Source organism: Choloepus didactylus, chromosome 8 (assembly GCF_015220235.1).
Source record: "Choloepus didactylus isolate mChoDid1 chromosome 8, mChoDid1.pri, whole genome shotgun sequence".
Taxonomy (NCBI): Eukaryota; Metazoa; Chordata; class Mammalia; order Pilosa; family Megalonychidae; genus Choloepus; species Choloepus didactylus.
In genome coordinates this window covers 79,552,796-79,569,910 of record NC_051314.1, presented here as the reverse complement: position 1 = coordinate 79,569,910, position 17,115 = coordinate 79,552,796, and the positions used below count along the sequence as shown (strand labels likewise).

General features: G+C 35.1%; 1 protein-coding gene across 1 annotated transcript; it reads right to left on the bottom strand.

The window, feature by feature from the left end:
- Positions 1 to 5,213: 5,213 nt before the first annotated feature.
- Positions 5,214 to 6,154, bottom strand: LOC119542343 (olfactory receptor 6C6-like). Its single transcript, XM_037847033.1, is given in 2 exon segments — positions 5,214 to 5,998; positions 6,001 to 6,154. Coding segments are annotated over 2 exon segments (936 nt in total). The 5' UTR covers positions 6,152 to 6,154.
- Between the last annotated feature and the right edge of the window lie 10,961 nt (positions 6,155 to 17,115).

Sequence of the window (17,115 nt, the reverse complement as noted above, 5' to 3'; positions counted from 1 at the left end):
GTTGGAAGTATTGACCTTATTATCATGAACAAAGGAGTGGAGTAGGGGAGAGATGAGGTTCTACCACCTCCCTGATGCCAAGTTAATGGATAGAATACCTCCATAAAGAAAAATTGCTGAAGTATTGACTATGCAGACCCTGTAGCACTGACAAAATAGAGGAGACTGTGCATTATTTTCTTGGGTCAGATAAATGAAATGGGAACAGGCTAAGACTTGGTTTGAGAAACAAACAAGTATCCTGATTTCTAATTTGAAAAAACAAACTTGTGGTCATGTAGATCAAAAACTCTTCTGGGATTTCATGTAGACAGAAATCCAATATTCATAATAAATATATAGTATTTATTAACCAATATAATTCATTTTTTGTCAATACAACTTTTCAAGCTTTACTGAGGCAGGGTAATCTATAAACTGTATATACACACACACACACACACACACACACACACACACACACACACACACACACATATATATATATATATATATATACACAAAGCACAATGTAATAAATTTTGATAGATGTATAAAATTGTTCACATGTTGTAATAATTAAAAAGAGATAAAACAATTACCACAATCAAGATAATCAACATACACATCACCAACAAAAGTTTTCTTTTGAAACTTTGTAATCTCCTCTTACCTCCCTTCTGCCATCATCCTTCGGCAACAACTTACTTGCTTCTGTTCCTAAATATTAGTTAGCAATTTCTAGAATACTGTATGAATGAAATAATGCAACATTATTTTTATTGAACTTCTTTAAATCAGCCAACTATTTTGAGGTTCAACCATGTTATTACCTATACAGATGCTCATTTCTTTTTACTGATAACAGGTACTCACTTTTATCAGCATATCACAGCTCGTTTATCCATTAACCTGTAGACGGGCATTAAGGTCGAGTCCAGCATTTGGCTATTACCAATAAAGCTGTTATGGACATTTGATTTCAAATCTTTGTGTTATTATGCTACCCTTTCTCTTGGGTAAAGTCCTAGAAGTGAAATAGCTAGATTAAATGTTAGATATATTTTATGCCAGTCAGTTGCTTAATGTTTCATTCATTTAACAATGTCTTTGAAGTGCAGAAGTTCTTAATGTTGATAGAGTTCTTTCTGTAATCCAATTTTCTTTATGAATCATGCTTCACCTAACCCATGGTCACAAAGATTTTCTCTTGTTTTCAAAAATTTTTGTGATTTAAATTTATATTTGTATTGATGATACATTTTGAGTTAATTTTTTCTCCACCACCACCTGTTGAAAATACAGCTACCCTAAACAAAATATTTTTATGCCCAAACTTTTAATAGTATTGATGTTGAGAACTGTGATCTGAACCATTTTTTCCCCTACTACAAGCATTTTCAAGCTCATGTAACAATAAGACCTGTAGAGCCCTTAAGTATTGGTTGTCTTTCAGCAATTAAGTTCCATCTGGATGTTTACAGGGGGGTCTGGTATAAGTCAAAACTACCTCCGGCATCACCAAGGAGAGAAAGAGAAATACATACTTGCTGTTAGCTTTTTCCTTCCTATAATTATATTGTAAAATGATGCTTCCTTCTCAAAATGAAAAGTAGCTACAAAAAATTACACATGGAAACCCCAGTAAGAATTAACACTGAATTTTAAAACATCGCTTTAATTTTCAAGACACAAATTTGACCCTATGATCAAAACAGAATCATAAGAATTGTTTTCTATCAATGCCATGTAAAACTAAGCAAAAATAAATTGAACACAAGTTAGAATGTAACATTGTATTATGGTAAACAACAAGAATATTTTCTACAACACTTTAAATTAGATTTTGAGTAAATACAGATTGTGACAATATCTGTGATGGTATCAATAATGTCTTAGAAATGTGAAAATGACAATAACAGTGAAGATATAGGTGGTGAAAAGGAAGATATATTGGTTTTCTTGGCAATGAAATCTTAAATCACTGACTGTCTATTTGGTCTGGGGAAGTTAACAATAATTGGGCTTGAGTTTCGTCAGGGAAAAATATGAATACATGACATGGCCTTGTCATACTGAAAATCAAATCTTGCTATAATTTTACAATTTAAGGAGATAATTCAGGACCTCAGAAAATGAAGGAAAGAATTGTATAAGGAATGAAAAGGAAATACAGGTTTAAAAATAAGGTCATTTCAGATTTTCTGAGGTAAAATATATTTCATCTAATCTAAATCTTTTTTTCTCCTTTCTCTCTCTCTCACTCTCACTTTCTCTTGACTTTTTCTATCTTTTTTTCTCTCCTATTTGTTCTCATATTGTTTTTATCCAGGTGCATTTGTATCACAAAAATACAAAAATTACGATTTGTGGAAAAATTATTTCTCTACAGGCCATTGTCATAATTGTTCTATATTGTGGAATAGCATGCCTCAGGTCAACGTAATGATTTCTTGGAGATCCCAGACACTTCTACTTTTCCACTTGAAAATTCCCCTGAGAGATTCAGGAGTAAGCAGTAGCCTTCCAGATGTCATGAGAAAGTACCTCTCCTACTTAATTTCATTTGGGGACACTCCTTGTAGGGTTATTTGGAAAGCCAGAATAGGAAGGTTCAGGGCCTCAGAAGTGAGCATATCACCATTCATATGTCACATGGTAGAGTTAGGGTTTCTATCATGTGGAGGAACATCAAATGTACAAAAAAAAAAAAAGAAAGAAACAGAAATAACTAGGAATGGAGGGACAAGTAGCTCTGATTGTTATATTAAAGCATGTTAGTAAATTAAAAAAAGAAAACTCAAAGCCATTAAGATAGAACATTCATAATTTGTTACTGTTTATAATCTATGGCATTATTCCCAAAGCTCAAGACTCTTTTATCCTTTCTTGGGCTTTTTGAGATTGAGTTTGAACTGGTGACTAGGCACATAACTCTGTGTGTGTGTGTGTGTGTGTGTGTTTGTGTGTATTGCTTCTGGCAATGACATATATATTCTGTGAGGGAGAATTGGAATTGGAGGTTAAAGAAAGAACATGGGATTACAGCATTTCTCATCTTGCTGTGGGAAATTTGGATACTGTGAGAGCATGTAAACTCTTGAAAAATTAGAACCAAAGTCAGACCATAATATCTATCAAGCAAGGAAAGCAGCAGAAAATAATGTCAACAACCCCAAATCCTAAAATATCTGTTTCTTGGTTCATCTTGACTCACTACTCAATTGATAAAATTTCTCCATTTTTGGGTAACTGTATGTCTTTGTGATTTTTATGTCATTGAAAAAAATTTTAGGTGATTTGAAAATACTTCCTTAAGGTCATTTAATGCATATGTAGTGGGGATTGAAATAGGGAGTGAGTAATCTGGAGGAAGTATTCTCAAATCCTCCCACTCCATTATCTCCACTATCTAAAAGTTTAATGAAATCTCTCATTTCTTTCTTCTAAGTATCCCTGACTCTATTACCTATTTCTAGACCCAAGTTCACATTCATATACTAAGCTACAAATTTTTCAGTAGTTTAAATTGATGGCCTCTGCACTTGCCCTCTTGACTTTAAGTCAGCCAGCATCCAATTGCCAGAGTCATCTTCCAAAAATATGGAAGCTGTACATTAAAGTTTCTACCTTAAATACATTTTTCAATGACTTCCCTTTGTTGGAACTATCAGGTAATGAAGAATACCTCAAAATAAAATGAGCTGCATATTAAGCATAGGATTCCTTGTCTGTACACCAGACCTATTGACTTAGAAACACTAGGATTGAGAACTTAAAATATATTAAAAAATTATCTAGAATATTTTTATAAAGAAAAACTTTGAAAATTACTAATACCATGTATGAATCCAAAATATTTTCTCCTACACAGATGTTTCAGTCACACAATCTCTCTGGACTTATTGTCTCCTCTACCTTCACAAGAATATTAGTTTTGCTAGACTGTGATCACAAATATCACAAACTGGTTTGTCTTAAACAAGAGGAATATATTTGCTCATCATTTTGGAGGTAGTTTTCAGACAACCCATCAATTCTTGGGTTCCTCGGCTTTCCTGTCACATGATAATGTCCTCTCGTTTGTCTTCCATATTCCTTTGCCTTCTACCTTCTGACCCACCCCCATGGCTTTCTCCCTCTCTGTATGGATTTCTTCTGTTTCTAAAGGACTCCCATTTTTCTGGATTAAGACCCAATCTCTCAGCTGGGCCACATCCTGACTAAAATTATATCTGCAGGAGGTCCTATTTATAATGGGTTCACACTCACAGAATTGTGTATCAAGGCCAAGAACATGTATCAATTGGGATGCAAGGTTCAATACACCAAACACATCAAGCATTAGTTGCATCACATTCTTGAATTGCTCAGAATAAGTGTTATTTCTTCCTGAGTGGTAAATAGTTCCAATAGTATTAAATCAATTAACTGAACTATGAGGTAGGGATTGCATTTCTCATCCTTTACACAAGGAGAAAGTGTGGCATAAAAAATTTGAGTAATCTGCACAGTGTCCCACAATGTTTATGCAGTGAAGCTTTTATTAACTCCAGACTGCATGTCTCATAACCTCATTGTATAATACACAGACTTATGACCTCTCCATATGCATCTCTCTATCTATCTTCTCTGTATGATTCACTTATTACCTATGTCAATCTTCCTTCCCTATGTATTTTATTAGCTTCATTCAATTATTACTTTGTCTTGGAAGGCCTCCCTCATCAAAATATCTTGGAAGCCAGCCTATCACATAATATTTTTGCAGATCTTTGTTACAGCCCTGATCATACACTTTATGGCAGCATAAGCTATATGTGTTTGCCTCCTTTAGGCAAATCCAACTTGTTAAAGGTAAGGATTGAACCTCTCACAACATATGGCAGAAGCTACATATTTGATAAATATATATCAGATTAATTAACAAATTACAGGAAGCACATTACATTTACAGGGCACATATTCTGCTAAGTTGTGGTTTCTGGACACTAATGTGTCTTCAGGAGATGATACATAAAATTTGGATAAAAAATTGAAGCAATTAAGTTTATTGTAGCAGGGTGGAAATATTCACAAGGAAGAGTAGAACATAAGGTTGAAACTTAACTACAAGTTCTTTGAAAAGATCTCATGTATGAGATAACTGATGAGCTACATAAATACAATCAGAACAAATATATGGATTTTTTCAGTTTTTCTTTAATGTTGTTCTTTGTATCGTATTTTAAAAATCATTTTTTTTTAAAATACACCATCTTTTGTACAACATCCCTAAAGGCTTCTTTGACCTGCTGATTCCTTAGAGTGTAAATGAATGGATTTAGTAAAGGGGCCACTGAAGTACAGAGCAAAGCTGTACCTTTGGATACAGTCACTCTTTCTTTTGCAGATGGTTTAATATACATGAATATACAGCTACCATAAGTCAAGGAGACAACAATCATGTGGGAAGTACAGGTGGAAAAAGTTTTGGTCCTTTGCTGTGCAGAGGGGAATTTCAGAATAGTCTTAATGATGTAAATGTAAGAGAGAATCACTAAAACCAATGTGACCACAAGTGTCAACACAGCTGAGAGAAAAGCCATCAATTCTAGGACCTGTGTATCTGTGCAGGATATCTGCAGGATTGGAGAAGTTTCACACATAAAGTGATCAATGACTCTGGAAGCACAGAAATCCAATTTGAGTCCCATGACCAATGGGGGAAAGATGATTAGGAATCCAGTTACCCAAGAGCTGGGTACAAGTTGGTAGCACACTTTGCTGTTCATCATGATTGGGTAATGCAATGGTTTACAGATGGCCACATAGTGGTCATAGGACATGGCAGCCAGAAGGTAAAATTCTGTAACTCCCAGTAAAAGGAAAAAAAATAATTGAGCTGCACAATTATTATAAGAAATGGTTTTGTCTCTAGTCACAATGGTCATCAGGAATCTGGGAATACACACTGTTGTGAGTATGATTTCCAAAATGGAGAAATTTCTGAGAAAGAAATACATTGGCGTCTTGAGATGGGATCTGACATGGTAAGGAGGATAATCAGTAAATTCCCAATCAGGCTCAATGTGTAGTTGAGAAAGAGAAACAAGAAAATCACAACTTGCAGTTGTGGATCATCTGTCAGACGTACCAGAATGAACTGTATTTCCACTGATTCATTCTTCATTTCTCTTTTGTGACCCTTATCAAATCTACATAAAAAAAAGGATAACAAAATGATAAATATCTACGCATACACACACACACAAATATATGTGCACATGCACATACATATTTATCTAAAACAGCAAAAGAGATATATTCTCCAACATAACCCATTTTTAAATAGTTTGTCCAGTTTGAAATAGCAGATGTCATAAATGCAAGTGAATTTGAAGTCCCTTTAAACAGTAATTTTCTTTATGATTTTCCTCACATTATTTCCCTTATATGTTCAATTTTTTTGCCAATGTGCATTTTAGGTAATCATTACAAGTTTCAGTAGTTTGATTTGTCCTCTTAGAATGATTATGAGAGTGATTTCTCAAAACCAGGGTGTTGGGTTTAATTACAATTCTCATGCTGGTCAATGACTAAGACACTACTGAATTTCAGTAGTTAGGTAATGACCCTAATTTCAATAGTTTTGAAGTACTCTGTTCACTGAGAGTATACCATTACTATTAATAATTTTCTTGATGGGAATTATGCAAATGGGCTGTTGTTTTCCAGAATATAGGATAAATAATAAAAAGGAAAACATGACAGAAACAGACAAGCAAAATACTTTAATAAAACATAAATTTAACTTATTTTCAACTAACTTTTTTGAACTTTATTCCTGTAAGTGTCTACATAATTTTGGCACTTCTCACTTCCTCCATATTCTTTATAAAACTACTGAATATTCAGGAAATAATACTAATTTTTATCCTTTCTCTATAGAAGAACTCTATTTACCCCATGTTGTCCTTTCCCCTGTTATGTTGAACCTGCCATTCTTACACTATCTGTGGACTTTTCAATGGAAAGTTCCTGAAAAATAAATTATCCTCTTGTGATCTTTATCCGTTTGCATTTTCCCTTTTTAATGTAGTTATCCTATCCTTGCATTACTTTTTTTCTCATTTAAAAAAAAAGAACACTAGGAATCTATACGCATAATGTGATTTCCCAAAGCTATTTGTGAAGAGTTCTCTCTTTTGTAATTAATACTGAAGACTTGCAGGGGTCAACTGAACACCTTCATAAACTTTTGTTCTATAAATATATATTTCAACTCCTGTTATCTCAAGACTTCCATATTTGTTACACTCATGATTTGAAACAGATTTTCTAGGAGATAGTCAACCAGTTTCTGTTACCATGTGGGTCTACAAGACTGTTCTAGAGGAATGTTTTCTCAAATTCCAGAGAGGAGTTGCTTACTATTTTGTCCACATCACTGCAACCAGTGCAGCATTTACTTCACAAAGAGATTCAGAGAATATGAGGCATAAATGCAACAATATTTGAATAAAATGTGATAACACCTATTATACACATTGCTATAAAATTACTCTTCCGTTAACAAAAAGATTTATAAAACATGAAACTCAGTAGTCAAATTAACCTCCTTGGATTTGACTTCCTGTTCATTTGCCTCAAAATCTGATTTAAAATTAAAGTTAAAATTATAGTTCACTTACCTTCTTGGCATCTATTGTATCTACTGTTCCCCTAAATGGGTATAGAAGAGATGTGTGCTAGCATAGGTTAATGATGGTTTTACTCACTTTTAAGACCATATTTTATAATTTCAATGAGGGTATTGATTATCAATGATTTTTATGGGAAGAGGAAATGTATACATATGTTACTTCTATGTAGATTTTCTACTTATCTCAAATCCTTACTCACTATGAAACCTAGGACACAGGTATAAATAATTTTATAGGGCAGCCATTTTTCATGCTAGATACATTGCCTCTTTTTTTTTAATGACAAAACAAGATTTTAATAATGGAAAATCCTCCAGCTAGATTAACTAAGATCAGAGAAAAGCAATACATTACTATCAGAATTGAAAGTGCATGTATCAGTGAAAACATTACTGAATTAAAAAAAATTATGAAGAATACAGTGAACAAATGTATGCCAACCAATTACATAAATTTCATGAAATGGAACATGTGGTTGACATGCAATACATTGCCTTTTGTGAAATCTAGTTTTTACTAGCTTCCTTGAATGGTGATGCAACTGTCATTTTTATAATTCAAAGTTTAAATATATATACTTATATATAAATATTCTTAAAATAAAATAATAAAATAAAATAACAAGTTCAAAACAAGATCAATCAGGAAACCATCTGATGAAAAGTAAGCAACTCTTCCAAGTAAGAAATATGGCTTTGTCAAATGTACAATAATGAAATGCTACATTTTTATCATTTCCACTTATTACAGACTCAGTGGAATCTATTAAAACAAAACAAAGTAAATATCTTCTCTGGAGACCAGTGTGCCAAAAGTACTAATTATTTGGAATAACATACATCACTGCAATCCACTTTAAATAAAAGCTGAAATGAAAGTATCCCATAGGATTATCACAAATGATAAAGTCAATGAATTATTTAACAGTAGCATTAGCAGTTCCAGTGTCCTGGGGCAACAATGAAATTTCCCCAGCTGACTTGCACCGACAGAGAACATTACCTTGCTGCAATAAGAAACACGAGCTATTGTAGACTTTATTGAGAACCATTTAAAGTGAGAATTTGAATGGCTTATTGGTGAAATTAGTTCAATTCCTTAAGTACATTGAGTTTTATATGTTAAATATTTTTTATGTTAATGCCCCAAATGGCAAAGAACACCAATCCAATGGCTCATGATCATATAATCTAAAATTATACAGGCAGAAATTTGATCAGGGGCTGAGGATGAAGAGAAAGGATCGACTACAAAATGTGATGAGGGAATGTTGTAGATTGACAGAAACATTTTATATTTTACTGGGGTTGTGTTTACATGACTACATATGCTTGCCAAAGCTCATCAAAGTCTATGCCCCCAAAGTGTGAATTTCCTGTGTAGTGTTTGCATTTTAAATGTAACCTTAAAAACTGTAATCATTCTGTATTTGAGTTTTAGTCTTACAGAGGAGCAATATGTAGAGCATGCAGCCAGGCATGAATAGACAACAGTTAAGCTATACATTAGTCACTATTGTTTGTGTTCTCTCATCTATTACCCCAGACTTGGAGACACCATGTACCATATAACTTAGAGTATACAAATCCTAAAGGACGTAGTAAACAACTGAGATAAGGAACTAATGAAGTTCTCTAGGCCCCTGTTACATGTTACCCAAGATGACTAACTTTCTTTGTCTCTAATGTGTATAAAAGCCGCACAAAACATCACTATGGGGAGGCAGATTTGGGAAGTTCCCCTGCCCTCACACTGGCATAAATAACCCTCCTTTTTCTTCACAGCCCATTTGTTGTGTCTTGTGCATTAAGCCATCCCAAGTGGGAAGTGGCCTATCCCCAATTTGGCACCCAACATGGGGCTCAACATCTGAAGGATATGCTAGCTGGTGGACTCCTGGATCCCTGAGGTAAGACATTCATGAGCCTTGACTCTGGCCACCAGAGAAATTTTTCTCTGAGAGCCAGACGAGGGAGTTTCCTGCATGTCAGATCCCAGTGGTGGCTGGGTGCAGAGGAAAACAGGTCTGGTGTGAATGTGGATGAACGAATGTGTGTACGGGCCCTATTCGGGTGTTCAGTGGCACATCAATTCTTACCGAAGCTGTAAGGAGGACACCACACTTGGAAACTTGTTTGGCTTGGGACAAGGGAGTAGTTCCTGGTCTAAGGAATTCTCATTGAAATTGTTACTCAGGCTTTACTTTTGGTTTTTGTTTTTTGGTTCTTGGTTTGTCTTGTCTTGTCTTGTCTCAAGTTTTCTAAAGAGTATTAAAAATGGGAAACAATTGGAGTGAAAAAGCTAAGAAAATTAAAAAAAGGATGATCCTTTAAATTGCATTCTAAAGCAATGGGAGCAAATTATGTATGAACCCATAACAAAAAATTATGGCCTCAGTATGCATTAGAGGATAGCCAAAAGTGGCCAAGTCAAGGATCAATAGAACATAATGCTGTTTTGCAGCTAGATATATTTTGTAAGAGAATGAGCAAATGGTTTGAAATTCCATAGGTATAATGTTTTATGGCTCTAGCTCAGAATAAGAAACCGTAGAGAGAATATATCGGGCATGGCATTTTACTCATCAGCCAAGCCCCAAGTCCCCTTGAGAGTTCCTGAGCTCTTGGTTTGAGAGGAGATAAAGGAGGGCCCCAGCCCTCAGGTGAAGAAAATGCTGGCTGAGGCTTCTGAACTCCAGGCTGAGCAAGTAGTGGCTGAGATTCCTGTCTTGAGTTAGAGAGTGTCCTGAGCCCCTGACTAGATCTCCTGAGTTCCAGGTTATGAAAATAGAAGCTGAAACTTCTAGGCCCTAGGTGGGGAATACTCAGTGCTCCCAAACAGGGAATTGGTGACTGAAGCCCCTGAACCCCAGGATAGCAACAAGGTTATTAAGAACTTGGTACAAGATATAGTTAAAGAAATGGTACAGCAGTTATGTTATAAACAAGGAAGAAACTCCTCCCTGTTTGTAATCTGCCTGATGAATGTGTGGACACCATAGTCACCTCTAGAATTGGGACTGGATGCCCTTTTCCCCTGTTCAAATGCCCATGGCCCTCACACTCCTGCAACCCCTACTGCCAGAGCCTATGACTCCTGCACTCCCCCACCACTTTCCAACAGAGTCTATGGCTTTAGCTTTCCCTGCAGTTCCTCCTTCTCCACCTCCTTATTTAAGAATGAGGACAAGCCTTGGATGCCTTTGAACTCCCCTGAAATGGCCTTCCCATCTCACACGTAGAAGTAAATGACTCTTATGCAGAGTGCCTCTACCTCTGGAGGGCAAAGTCAGGACAGTTCCCTCTCTGACAAGTGCCAGCTGGGATACACGACCAGGGCCAGCTGAGATGATACCTATCTGTGCAAAACATTTTCCACTTCTGAGAAGAAATGGGTAGTTTTTTGGTTTGCTTTTTTTTTTCTTTTTTTCTTTTTTCTTTTCTTTTTGTTTTTTTTACATCACAAGTAAAGTTTTTCTTGTTAGAGGTAATTTTTTTCACAATTTCAGATATTTCCATTATTGTAAAATATACCATATATACAGAAAGGTATTAAATTTCAAAGTACAGGTCAACAAGGAGTTATATAGATAATTTTAAAAAATGTTATGGGTTATAATTCCACAGTTTCAGTTCTTTCCTTATTGTGAAATATAGTATATATACAGAAAAGTGATAACCTATTCAATGAATACCTATAGAGCAAATTTCAAAAATGTTGTAGGTTACAGTTCCATCATTTCAGTTATTTCCTTCTAGTTATACCCTAGCATCTAATATATATGTATATAAAGTTTCTATATTCAAAATCCTTTATTAAATCCTATCTTGACTGTTGCTACCTTTTCCTCTCATTTAATCACTTTCTCAATCTTCAGGGGTGTCTCAGAAGCGACCACCCTAACTTGTACATATTGAAAGGGGGTGTCAACACTACAAGGAAGGGGGCTACATCTAATTGTTGTTCTTAAAGAGGCTGTTGCCTCTGCGTTTAGGACTTGTCTGGCACAGGGACACTCTCGTGGATTTAGGTTTCTGAGAGATAAAATTTAGTGAATGAATCTTTTATAGAATGCTCAGATAGGGACCTAGGTATTTGGGACTACTGTTGGCAAGGGCATGGCATACTGTGACCATTTGGGATATCTAGCTGGAACTTGCATAAGAGAAACCTCCAGGATAGCCTCTTGATTCTATTTGAGATCACTTAGTCACTGTAACCTTATTTTGTTACCTTTCTTTTCCCCCTGTGGTCAGGAAGGCATTTTCAATCCCTTGATGCCAGGGTCAGCCTCATTCCCAGGAGTCATGTCCCATGTTGCCAGGGAGATCATTCCCCTGGGAGTCATTTCCTACATGGGGAGGGAGGGAGTTTAATGAATTTATTTGCTGAATTGGACTTATAGAGAAAAAGCCCACATATGAGCAACAAAAGAGGTTCTCTGCAGTTGCCTCTTAGGCATAATTATAGGAAGGTTTAGCTTCCTATTTACAGCATAAGAGCAAGATTGAGGGCCTGATTGATTTTGTAGTGTATTCCTAATTTCACATAACTTATATTCTGTCTCAAGATAAACAGTCAGTTTCTCACATTATCTTCACTTATTTTTACAATCATCATAACTCTATATTTTAAACAATTATAATATAAAAGATCCCAGGGCTCTTAGATGCTAATTTTGCATCCGTAGTTGCTTATTATGCATCCCTAGTATTAGTGTAGTGCTGTTAATATAGTCTCATTAAATATAGTTTACATTATGTAATGGGTAGTTTTTCCATATGCAACTCTGTTGGTAACTCTTTGTACAAGTATACCTTATAAGTATACTATGCTAACACTTATTTATGTTTGTGGTGCTATTCTATGGGTTACATTCCTTTAAACAACCACTTTTGAACATGGTTGCCTTCAACGCAGCACTGATACTTATAATCCAATTGATGAATCATAATCATACCTGTCCATTCTCATCCCATTAAGTTCACCCTCATTATCATGTCTGTACATATTACATTATCATTCCCCCTTCACTAGCTTCTGTCTACCTCTAGGTCCCCTATATTCCATATTAAAAGACACTTAATTTTACATTGTTCACAGAGTTCACATTAGTGATAGCATGTAATATCTCTCATTTTTTACCTGGTTTATTTCACTCAGCCTTATGTCTTCAGAGGTCATCCATGTTGTCATATGTTTCAAGACCTTGTTCCTTCTTACCGCCACATAGATTTCCATTGTATTCATATGTATTTTGTGTATCCACTCATCTGTTGAAGGACACTTGGATTGTTTTCATCTCTTGGCAATTGTGAACAATGCTGCTATGACTGTCACTTTGCAAATGTCTGTTCATGCCACTGCTTTCAGATCTTCTGGGTATATAGTGAGAAGTGAAATTGGCAGATTGTAGGACCTAGTTTTCTGAACCATGAATGTGTCTCCCACAGTGGCTGTACCATTAAACATTCCCACCAGCAATGGGTAAGAGTTCCAATTTCTCCACATCCTCTCCAGCATTTGTATTGGTGTGGTATCATATCTCATGGTGGTCTTGATTTGCATTTCCCTAATAGCTAGTGAATATGAATGTTTTTTCATGTTTATTAGCAATTTGTATTTCCTCTTTGGAAAAATGTCTTTTCTTATCTTTTGCCTATTTTATAATTGGGCTGTTTGTACTATTGTTGAGTTATAGGATTACTTTACTTTTGCAAGATATCAGTCTCTCATCAGATAAATGGTTTACAAATATTTTCTCCCATTGTGTTGGCTGCCACTTCACCTTTTTGACAAATTTCTTTGAGGTACAAAAGCTTTTGATTTTGAGGAGTTACCATTTATCCATTTTTTTTTTTCTTTCATTGTTTGTGCTTTGGATGTAAGGTCTGAGAAGTTATCTTCTTCTAATAGGTCTTGAAGATGTTTCCCTACCTTATCTTCTAGGAGTTTTATGGTAATGTCTCTTATATTGAGGTCTTTAATCCACTTTGAGTTAATTTGTGCATAGGGTATGAGGTAGGTGTCCTCTTTCATTCTTTTTGTTATTACTATCCAGTTCTCCAAGCCCCATTTGTTGAAGAGACTGTTCTGTCCCAGTTCAGTGGATTTGGGCATCTTATCAAAAATCAGTTGACCATATATCTGGGGATCTATTTCTGAGCCCTTGATTTGATTCCATTGATCATTTTGTCTATCTGTGCTAACACCATGCTGTTTTCACTACTGTGGCTTTATTGTAGTCTTCAGTATCAGAAAATGTAAGTTCTCCCACTTTGTTTTTCTTTTTTAGAATGTTTGTAGCACTTTGAGGTCCCTTTTCCTTCCAAATATTTGAAAACTAGCCTTTCCAAGCCTGCAGAATAGGCTTGTTGAAATTTTGATTGGAATTGCATTGAATCTATAGATCAGTTTCAGTAGGATTGACATCTTAAGAAAGTTAAGCCTCCCTATCCTGAACATGGAATATCTTTCCATCTCTTTAGGTCTGCTTTTATTTTTGTAGTAAAGTTATGCAATGTTCTGTGAGAGATCTTTTACATCCTTGGTTAAGTTTATTCCAAAAATCTATTTCTTGATTTTTTTTTTTTTTCAGTTGCTATTGTGAATGGATTTTTTTTTTCTTGAGTGTCGCTTCAGTTAGGTCATTTCTAGTGTACAAGAACATTACTGACTTTTGTCCATTAATCTTGCATCCTGATACTTTGCTGAACTTGTTGATTAGCTCAAGTAGCTGTACCATTAGTTTCTCAGGATTTTCCAAATATATGATCATATCATCTGCAAATAATGATGGTTGTACTTCTTCCTTTCCAATTTGGATGCTTTTTATCTCTTTGTCTTGTCAGATTGCTCTGGCTAGAACTTCTAGCACAATGTTGAATAAATAGTGGTTACTGTGGGCATCCTTGTTTCATTCCTGATCTTAGCAGGAATGCTTTCAGTCTCTCATTGTTGAGTACTATGCTGGCTGTGGATTTTTCGTATATGCTGTTTATCATATTGAGGAAATTTTCTTGAAGCCTACATTTTGAAGTGATTTTATCAAAAAAGGATGCTGAATTTTGTCGAATGCTTTTTCATAATCTATAGAGATGATCATTTGATTTTTCCCTTTCAATTTCTTAATGAGTTGTATTACATTGATTATTTTCTTATGCTGAACCACCCTTGCATCCCTGGGATGAACCCCACTTACTCATAGTGTATGGTTTTTTAAATATGACTTCAGATTCGATTTGCAAGTAGTTTGTTGAGAACTTCTGAATCTATATTCATTAGGGTGATTGGCTGCAGTTTTCCTTTCTTGCAGCATCTTCATCTGGTTTTGGTATTATAGTGATATTAGCTTCATAAAATGAGGTATGTAGTGTTCCATTCTCTTCAATTTTTTGAAAGAGTTTGAGCAGAAATGGTGTCAGTTCTTTTTGGAACGTTTGGTAGAATTCCCCTGTGAAGCCATCTGGCCCTGGGCTTTTATTTTAGGAAGCTTTGATGACTGATTGGATCTCTTTACTTGAGATTGGTTTGTTGATGTCTTCTATTTCTTCTCAGGTCAGTCTAGCCTCTTCATGTATTTCCAGGAAATTATCCAATTCCTCTAAATTGCCTAATTTGTTGGTATACAGTTGTTCATAGTATCCTCTTATGATTTTTAAAGTTTTTTCAGGATCCACAGTAATGACCCCACTCTCATTTCTGATTGTGTTTATTTGGGTCTTCTCTCCTTTTGATTTTGTTTGTCAAGCTAAGTGTTTGTAAATCTTGTTGATCTTCTCAAAGAACCAACTTTTGGTTTTATTTAGTCTCCCTATTGTTTTGTTGTTGTTGTTGTTGTTGTTGTTGTTGTTCTTCATATCATTTATTCCGGCTTCAATCTGTGTTATTTCTTTTCTTCTACTCACTTTACGGTTAGTTTGCTGATCAATCTCTAGTTTCTTCAGTTGTTCCAATAGCTCTTTTATTTTAGCTCCTTCTTCCTTTTTAATGTGTGCGTTTAGAGCCATAAATTTCCCTCTCAGCACCACTTTTGTTAAATCTCATAGGTTTTGATTATGTTGTGTTCTCCTTTGTATTCATCTTTAGATATTTAGCAATTTCTCTTGTGATTTTTTTCTTTGACCAACTGATTGTTTAGGAGTGTGTTTTTAGCCTCCACATATTTGTGAATGCTCTGGTTCTTTCATGGTTATTGATGTCTAGTTGCATGCCATTGTTGTCAGTGTATGTGCTTTGAATAATTTCAAACTTTTTAAATTTATCGAGGCTTGATTTATGCCCCAGCATATGATCTATCCTGGTGAATGTTCCATGAGCACTAGAAAAGAATGTATATCCTGGTAATATAGGATGGAATGCTCTAAATATGTCTGCTAAGTCTAATTCATTTATCACATTTTTTTTAAGTTCTCAATTTCCTTGCTGGTCCTCTATGTGTTTTTCTATCTATAGAAGAGAGTGGTGTATTGAAATCTCCCATAATTATTGTAGAAACATATATTGCTTCCTTCAGCTTTACAAATGTTTTTCTCATGTACTGTGGAGCACCTTGATTGAGTGCATAAACATTTATGACTGTCATTTCTTCTTGGTTAATTGTTCTTTTTTATTATTACCCTGTGTCCTTGTCTCTTATGACATCTTTGCATTTAAAGTCTATTTCATCTGAAATTAGTATTGCTACACCTGCTTTCTTTTGGTTATAGCTTTCATGGAATATTTTTTTCCATCCTTTCACTTTCAATATCTGTGTCACTGAGTTTAAAATGGGTCTTTTGTAAATTGCATATTGATGATTCATACTTTTTAATCCATTCCAAGAACCTGTATCTTTTAATTGGGAAGTTTAATCCATTCACATGCAATGTTATTACTGTGAAGGCAGTTCTTGAATCAGCCATTTTATCCTTTGGCTTTTAGCTGTCAAATCTATTTTTTTCCCTCTCTCTCTTCATTTCCTCTAAGTTATCCTTACTAATACTCTTTAATTCTGTGCCCTACTCCAGGCCTCTCTCTCCTTTCTTTTTTCTCAGCTGGTAGATCTCCCTTTAATATTTCTTGCAGGTCAGGTCTCTTTTAACAAATTCTCTCAACATTTGTTTGTCTTTGAAAATTTTCAACACTCCCTCAATTTTGAAGGAGAGCTTTGCTGGATAAAGAATTCTTGGCTGGCAATTTTTCTCTTTCAGAATCTTAAAGATGCCATACCACTGCCATCTAGCCTCTATGGTGCCCACTGAGTAGTTAGTACTTAGTCTTATGTTGTTTCCCCTGTATATGTTGAATCACTTCTCTCTTGCTGCTTTCAGAACTTTGTCATCTTCAGCATTTGAAATCTGATCGGAATATGTCTTGGAATGGGTTTATTTGGTTTATTCTATTTGGATTTCATTGGGCATCTTTGATTTGCATATTTATGTCATTTAGAAGGGTTGGGAAGTTTCCCAAA